At 45.9% G+C, this 8,051-nt stretch overlaps 1 protein-coding gene across 5 annotated transcripts in view; it reads right to left on the reverse strand.

Annotated features, from left to right (window-relative positions):
- The window catches only part of CCDC150 (coiled-coil domain containing 150), a 48,781-nt gene extending 41,046 nt beyond the window's left edge, over positions 1-7,735 (reverse strand). For 3 of the 5 annotated variants that reach the window (XM_028751944.2, XM_028751951.2, XM_028751936.2), the window contains exons 1-4: positions 7,516-7,735; positions 4,641-4,811; positions 2,501-2,721; positions 1,234-1,412 (exon numbers count right to left, since the gene is read on the reverse strand). In XM_028751944.2, coding sequence (XP_028607777.2) covers positions 1,234-1,412; positions 2,501-2,721; positions 4,641-4,807 — 567 coding nt within the window. In that variant the 5' untranslated portion in view covers positions 4,808-4,811; positions 7,516-7,735. Of the gene's footprint in view, positions 1-1,233; positions 1,413-2,500; positions 2,722-4,640; positions 4,812-7,499 lie in introns of all 5 variants that reach the window. The other 2 variants (XM_028751977.2, XM_028751987.2) reach the window with 2 other exon arrangements.
- Between the last annotated feature and the right edge of the window lie 316 nt (positions 7,736-8,051).

Below are 8,051 nucleotides of genomic sequence, written 5' to 3' on the forward strand. Positions count from 1 at the left end.
CAATTCCCTCCCCCCCACCGAATTTGGAACTAGAATGAAGTCTAGCTCCCCGGAAAATAAAATAGGATTAATAATTGGGACTGGTGTCGTGTGATAGAGGAGCTAACCCAGAATGCTGTTTAAGAGAGGAAGCCTACCTGCACAGCTAGCACGTTTGCAAAGCTAAGCAGGGTCTGGTATGGTTGCAATACTGGATGGGGGACCACATGTTGAGATTCCTGCATTGCAGGGGGTTGGACTAGATGATTCTCGGGCTCTCTTCCAACTGTAGAATGTTCCCCCCCATCCTTTCCATACAAGCAACCAAACCAATAAGAGCGTGAGGTCTGCAATCTACTCTTCGGTCCAGCTGCCGCTGTATGATTTCTAGCCCATTTTGAGAGATACAGCAAAAGAATAGCAACTCTCAATCGTTCCCATTTTCAGTATAAGACGCACGTCTAAACCTTACAGCATATTAACATTTAGCAATCCTTTCAAAGTCCGCAGTATAGCAACAGTGATCTACAAAACGGCAGATCTGTTAACAGCAGGGTGGATAAAAATCAATTATTTAAAAAAAATACTAAAAAAAACAGATTTTTAAAAATTTAAACTGGATTTTTAAGGATTTGTTTTATGTTTTTCATGCGTGCTAAAACTCAGTTGGGGTTTTTTTTATGTTTAACCATATCAGTTAGCAAACATGGATACCTATGATATGACGTTCTTTTTTTTTTAGTTAAATAATTTGTTTAAATTGTTATTAAGGAAATGATTATTTTTCTCCTTCCAATAAAGTACAGCAGAAAAGTTGTCCAAATATAAACAGTTAACGTATTAAATCTCACAATAATTCCATAGTTATCTGTCTTTGAATTTCTAATAGCATAACCAAATCAGTACTTTTTGATATAACTGTAAAAACTACCCTGAAAAATTATTATTCCAAAAATGAAACCTTCATCGGATTGTAAATATTAAGATTATACCAGCAAGAATAAGTCGGTCAGTAAAAAAAAGAGAGAGCTTTAAATCAAGTCTTACTGACTAGTGATTTAAATTAAACCCACCCTGGTTAACAGACCAGACCAGGCTTCCTCAACCTCGGCCCTCCAGATGTTTCTGGCCTACAACTCCCACGATCCCTAGCTAGCAGGACCAGTGGTCAGGGGTGATGGGAATTGTAGTCCCAAAACACCTGGAGGGCTGAGGTTGAGGACGCCTGGACTAGATCATCACAAACTTCAGTACCTTTGTGGCAGTTGCAATCTCCAGAGCGGCGCTCAGCTTTTGAACTTGACCTCTGGCTTTTTCCTCCTCTTCCCGGGACTCCCTCAGCTGCTGGCATAGCACTCTTCCCTCCATCTGAAGCACCTTCAGTTCTCCGATGTGCTCCTCCTGTATCGCGTTCAGGCGCTGCTCTAAATTGGCTGCAAGACAGCAAGGCAGAAACGGAGGTGCGTTGCACTGAACAGGCTTCCGAGAGCAGACACCATGTTGAAGGTTTCTTTGCCCGATTTGAAATGTGAAGTAGGCTTCAATGCCGCACCCAAAAATGGTTCAGAGCAAAGGTGGGGGACTGGAGGCCTGCCGTTTGGAACCAGCCAGTGGGAGTGGCCGCTGAGACCATCTAACACCGGTCCTGAAAGACCTACATTGGCTCCCAGTACATTTCCGAGCACAATTCAAAGTGTTGCTGCTGAGCTTTAAAGCCCTAAACGGCCTCAGCCCAGTATACCTGAAGGAATCAGCCTTCTTTATGGTCCAGCTCTCACTTCCATACATCACTACTGAGAAACCATAGCTTTAACTATATGGATACTATATGGATTCATGGGTAGGCAAACTTAAGGGCCGGGGGCCGGATCCAGCCCAATCGCCTTCTCAGTCCAGTCCACGGACGGTCCGGGAATCAAAGTGTTTTTACGAGTAGAATGTGCCCTTTTATTTAAAATGCATCTCTGGGTTATTTGTGGGGCATAGGAATTCATTCATTTATTTTTTTCAGAATAAAGTCTGGCCCCCACAAGGTCTGAGGGACAGTGGACTGGCCCCCTGCTGAAACAGTTTGCTGACCCCTGCGTTAGATAAAGAAGGCTGATTGCCAAAGAATTGATGCTTTTGAATTATGGTGCTGGAGGAGGCTCTTGAGAGTCCCATGGACTGCAAGAAGATCAAACCTATCCATTCTGAAGGAAATCATCCCTGAGTGCTCACTGGAAGGACAGATCGTGAAGCTGAGGCTCCAATACTTTGGCCACCTCATGAGAAGAGAAGACTCCCTGGAAAAGACCCTGATGTTGGGAAAGATGGAGGGCTCAAGGAGAAGGGGATGACAGAGGACGAGATGGTTGGACAGTGTTCTCGAAGCTACTAAAGTGAGTTTGACCAAACTGTGGGAGGCAGTGGAAGACAGGAGGGCCTGGCATGCTCTGGTTCATGGGGTCACGAAGAGTCGGACACGACTAAACAACAACCCATGAATCTAATGCCTTTGGCTCCTGCCCCCTGCAGTTACCTGCATGCTTTGGGTTCAGCTCTTTTTCCGTCTGCAGCCGGAACATACTCAGCTTCATGGTTTGCACAACGCTTTCGAGCCGGCACATCCGATTCACGAGAGTTTCGCAGGTCTGCCACAGTGTGTCCTTTGCTCCGCCAAATGCCGTTCTGGCACGGACAGGGCTGATGGTCTGGTGGCCTTCAGAGTTCTCCGAGGGTTTTGAAGGGAAGAGTTCCATGCTGGAAGAAACAAGATGCCCATTCGTTGCTGCGATTTCACATGTGCATATAATATCCTTGGTATTATGCGCACATTATCTGCCTGCATGGCTGCAATCTGGAACACAGCTAAGAGGCAAAACCCATTTCTTGCTGCAAATTGCGTAGGACAGGGGTCCCTGAATTCACCTCCTTCCCTTTTTGCCATACAAGTGAACTGTGGAAAATCCCACAGTTGGGACTACAGTTACTCATCACCCCTAAAACATGGCCAATCAGGTAGGTTCTCCCCCCCCCCAACAAAAGTCCTGCCCCTCCCCAACAAAAATCCTGGCTACGCCCATGCCCTGAAAGAAGATAATCTACTTTCACCAACAGGGAATCCATGGAAGATGTACATACACAGAGAGTTCCCTCATTTGGATACAAAGCTCAACTTTGGTTTAGCATCACAGGCAAAAGTGTCACAGGCTCAACTGCTTCCTCACCATCACCTCCTGCTTCCAGAACAGCCACGAAGAGGAGATCAGAGGCTTTCTCCTCTGTTTTTAATTACAGCAGTTTATTATTATATCCAAACATGGTGAAACTGTGGTTTGTCTCAGCTATGGTTTCTTGTAACAAGCCAACTTCCAGCTCTTGAAACAAGCCAACTCTTACAGGTTATGGAAGGAGTCACCACCAATGGCCAGGGATGATGGGAGTTGTAGTCCAGCAACATCAGTAGGGTACCACCACTGCACTAGGGCAGTTTCCCAAACTTGGGTCTCTAGCCGTTTTTGGACTACAATTGCCATCATCCCTGACCCGTGGTCCTACTAGCTAGAGATGATGGGAGTTGTAGTCCAAAAACAGCTGGAGACCCAAGTTTGGGAAACCCTGCATTAGCGTTTCTCAAACTTGGATCCCCAACTATTGTTGGACTACAACTCCCATCATCCCTAGATGGCAAGACCACTGGTGGGCACACTTGCCAGTGATCAATTAGCAGACCCTGTCTCCTACTTAGCCTCTTAATTCCTATGGAAGCAGTAAGGATGTATTTACTTTTTCACACATGATTTCTCCATCTTGGCTTTATTTCTGTTACATAAATCATGACATGGTATAATATGTCATGTGTTGTTGTTGATCTGAGGTTGCATTTACCTAGTTTTAAGGCCTGCTAAGGAACAAATGAAAGGGACGCGGGTGGCGCTGTGGGTTAAACCACAGAGCCTAGGACTTGCTAATCAGAAGGTTGGCGGTTTGAATCCCTGCGATGGGGTGAGCTCCCGTTGCTCAGTCCCTGCTCCTGCCCACCTAGCAGTTCGAAAGCACGTCAAAAGTGCAAGTAGATAAATAGGTACTGCTCTGGCAGGAAGGTAAACGGTGTTTCCGTGCGCTGCTCTGGTTCGCCAGAAGCGGCTTAGTCATGCTGGCCACATGACCTGGAAGCTGTACGCCGGCTCCCTCGGCCAATAAAGCGAGATGAGCGCCGCAACCCCAGAGTCGGCCACGACTAGACCTAATGGTCAGGGGTCCCTTTACCTTTAAGTAACAAATGATTGTGATTATGTCCCGATATGTAAACCCACAGAATTCAAAGAATTCACTTTATTTTTCCCCGACTGTAAATAAAAAGGTCTGATCTTTATGTCAATACCTCATTCACTTCAGTGCCCTTCATCTGCAACAAAACTTAACTACATCGACTCAAAACAATACAGTATTGTTTCAGAAGACTGATTAAAATCAGAATACATCAACTTCTTAATAACTTGGGTGCTGGTAGCAAAGGCCAGTCAGACGTTCAGAGAGAGAGAGATGATCACACAAATAAAGGAAAATGCAGAATGAAGGTTGAAGTCCTGTATTTACATCCCTGGAAATTACCGTGGAACTTACTTCCATGTAAACATTCATACATTTGTGCTTCAAAGCATTTATTTTGACTATACCTTTGTCCATCAATGCCCAGCGTATGCAGTTCCTTCAAAAGTGCATTTGTCTGCTCTTCAACTACTTTCATCCTCTGGTTCAGCACCACAAAGGTTTCAGGAGCTGTCGAATGGACACTCACTGGGAAGATTATTGGCCTTGCCATCACCGTCTCAGCATTCAACATTGAACTGCAAACAAAGTCAGAGATACCTCTTGATCATCCAATAGAAAGAGAGAGAAGCAGAACATCAAAAAAGAGAGAGAACTGAGTCAATGAGATTACTACTACTACTACTACTACTACTACTACTACTACTACTAATTTATTTATACCCCGCCCTCCCCATCCAAGACTGGGCTCAGGGCGGCTAACAACTAATAATAAAAACAAGTTGATTAAAATACAAGATTAAAATACAACATTAAAACATTAAGATGCAGCCTCTTCACAGGAGGAGAAAGGAAAAAGAAAGAAGGGAAGGGAATCAAACTGATTCTAAGCCAAAGGCCAGGTGGAACAACTCTGTCTTACAGGTGCTGTGGAAAGAAATCAGATCCCGCAGGGCCCTGGTCTCATGAGGCAGAGCGTTCCACCAGGCCGGAGCCAGTGTTGAAAAGGCCCTGGCTCTGGTTGAGGCTAATCTAACTTCCTTAGGGCCCAGGACCTCTAGGGTGTTGCTATTTATGGACCTTAAGGTCCTCCGTGGGGGCATACCGGGAGAGGCGGTCCCGTAGGTACGAGGTACTACATCTCTAATAGGGCCCAGAGGATTATCTATGCCATGGCTTACCCTTAAGAATCCTGGGAATTTTGAATTTGGTGAAGATGCTAAAAATTCCCTATTTAAAATCCCAGTCTCCACTTTCACAAAATGCATCGTCTCTCCAAACACTAGAACTGATTGGCAGTAGATGGAGCATAATGAACCAAAGAAATGACTTCTTCCGATAACACGCAATTAATTTAAATCAGTGGCTGTGATTTGGAACACCTACTGCAGAAGCAGCAGCGCACCTCCCATTTATCGGAGGAATGGGACAGGCTTAGTGGCAGGCTCTTCGCCTGCTGACAGCTCCCTCCCACCTTTCAATCCCAGGTGTTTCCACTAAAAAGGACCAGTTAAGCAGGTGGCAATGTCTCTAAGTGAGTGAGAGAGAGACACTTCAAGTCAAAGCAGACAATACAGCTGAAACATCCTCGGTGTTCAAAGAAAGCTTCACATGTTCCTTACTAAACAGATCCCAGGGAGAAACAACTGAGTGGAAGTCAGCTGCTATCACCTTGATGCCTTTGCGTTTAGGGTTTCCAGGGCCACCTGGTTGGCCCCTGTTTGCAGGCAGAAGTGATATCAGGAAAGAAACGTAACAGACAGAATAATTGCCAAACACAGGAAGATTAAGGTTATAGATTGCATGCCGCACTTGTAGTTTCATAAATCGTTTAATGCGTCAGTAAGAATGGAGGTTGTTAATATTGCAGTTGTTGCATAAGGGATTGTTATTGTGACTTTAGAGTAATTGAAATTAATAAGATTTTGGAATGCACAAATAAATAAAACAATCAAACCATCCATTCTAGCACGCGGGGCGGGGGGGGCACCTAAACTATATAATTTGGTATCCTAATGATTGGTATTAGTATCATAATTTGCCATTGTTATAATGAGGGTATGGGACGTGGGTGGCGCTGTGGGTTAAACCACCGCGCCTAGGACTTGCTGATCAGAAGGTCGGCGGTTTGAATCCCTGCAATGGGATGAGCTCCCGTTGCTCAGTCCCTGCTCCTGCCAACCTAGCAGTTTGAAAGCACAAAGTGCAAGTAGATAAATAGGTACCGCTCTTGCGGGAAGGTAAACAGCGTTTCCGTGCGCTGCTCTGGTTCGCCAGAAGCGGCTTAGTCATGCTGGCCACATGACCCAGAAGCTGTACACCGGCTCCCTTGGCCTATAGAGCGAGATGAGCGCCGCAACCCCAGAGTCAGTCACGACTGGACCTAATGGTCAGGGGTCCCTTTACCTTTATAATGAGGCTATTATTGGACTGTAATTGAAAACTAGTAAGAATTATCATTTTCAATCCAACCCAGTGATATCATTTCTCCCTGTGTTCTTCCTTCTCCTTCCAACCATTCCCTGCATCTGAGACTCCAACCCACCGACCCCTCTCTCTTCCTAGTGACCCTCTCTATTCTTTTGGTGTACAGTATATAATCATTTAGTTCCGAAAAAATACTATTAATATAAACTTGAAAACATGGGTGTAGCCAGGATTTATGGGGCGGGGGCAGAACTGAGCTATCTGCAACAAGATTGGTCAGTTAGTTATTATTATTTTTATTTACTTGATTGGGGAGGGGCTGCAGCTGCCCCCACCCCCCTTAGCTACGCCCATGCTTACAAAACCGATATTCCCAAGATGCAGAAACAACAAAACTATCACTTATGAAAGTGCCCACCGTTTACAAATCCCCAAGACCTGCTGCAGAAGGCCAATACAAATGATAACAAAACAGATATGCCCACCTATCCCTAATCCCCACCCCTTAATTAAATCACATTATATTATTATTATTATTATTATTAGCAACCCCTAAGCAGCGCACCCAGTCTGCTGGTGCCTGGCTATTTTGCGCCCTAGGCTAGGCTAACATATTTGCACACATCCCAACCTGGAGGGGAGGGAGAATAAAAAAAATTGCTAACTTCCATTTCCAAAAAAACCAGAAACGATAGGATTCTTGGAAATATAAAAGCAAAAAAATCACCAGTTGGGGTTTTTTTTTTAACATAGAGCAAAAGCTAATCTGTATAGAAACGGTGTCCCTCAACGGTCAATAAACGAGGTCTGCGTCCCAGTTGGCCTAATTGATGGATTACTGATTAATGATCGCACCGGCTCCGAGATGCGCAGCTGATCCTCCTTTTCCTCGCCTCGCCCTGCACACTCCGGATCCACTTCACTTTCTTCCTTCTTTGCAACTTACCGCTTTCCCTAGAGGCGGCGGGAAGCGCCCCGGCTCTCTCTCCCCGGCTACCTCCGGAGCGCAGCGGCCGCGGACTCCTCCTCCTCTCCGCCCCGCGCCGCTGCGCGCGGAATATGTTTCCATGGAGCTCCTCCCCGGCTTCAAACCGACATGCTTTGCCCAAAAGGGGCGGCCACTTTCGCTGCATTATGGGACTTGTAGTCCTCCCCCCCCCCCGCCCGCTTTCCCAACGTAGCAGGATCTTAAAGTGGAAATGATTGATCAAGTTCAATGCAAACCAAAACACCGCCTCGGTGCAGAGACGCGCACCGGGATGGGTCGTTTCTGGGTGCGCGCGTTTTTGTTTGTTTTTTGTCGCTGCAGCTCTTGCTGGATTTCAGAAAGTGCAGGAAGCTCCTGCAGCCAATGAGAAGCCATGGAAGCCCCGTCAGTCATTCGACTTCCA

This window comes from Podarcis muralis, chromosome 1 (assembly GCF_964188315.1).
Source record: "Podarcis muralis chromosome 1, rPodMur119.hap1.1, whole genome shotgun sequence".
Lineage (NCBI taxonomy): Eukaryota > Metazoa > Chordata > Lepidosauria > Squamata > Lacertidae > Podarcis > Podarcis muralis.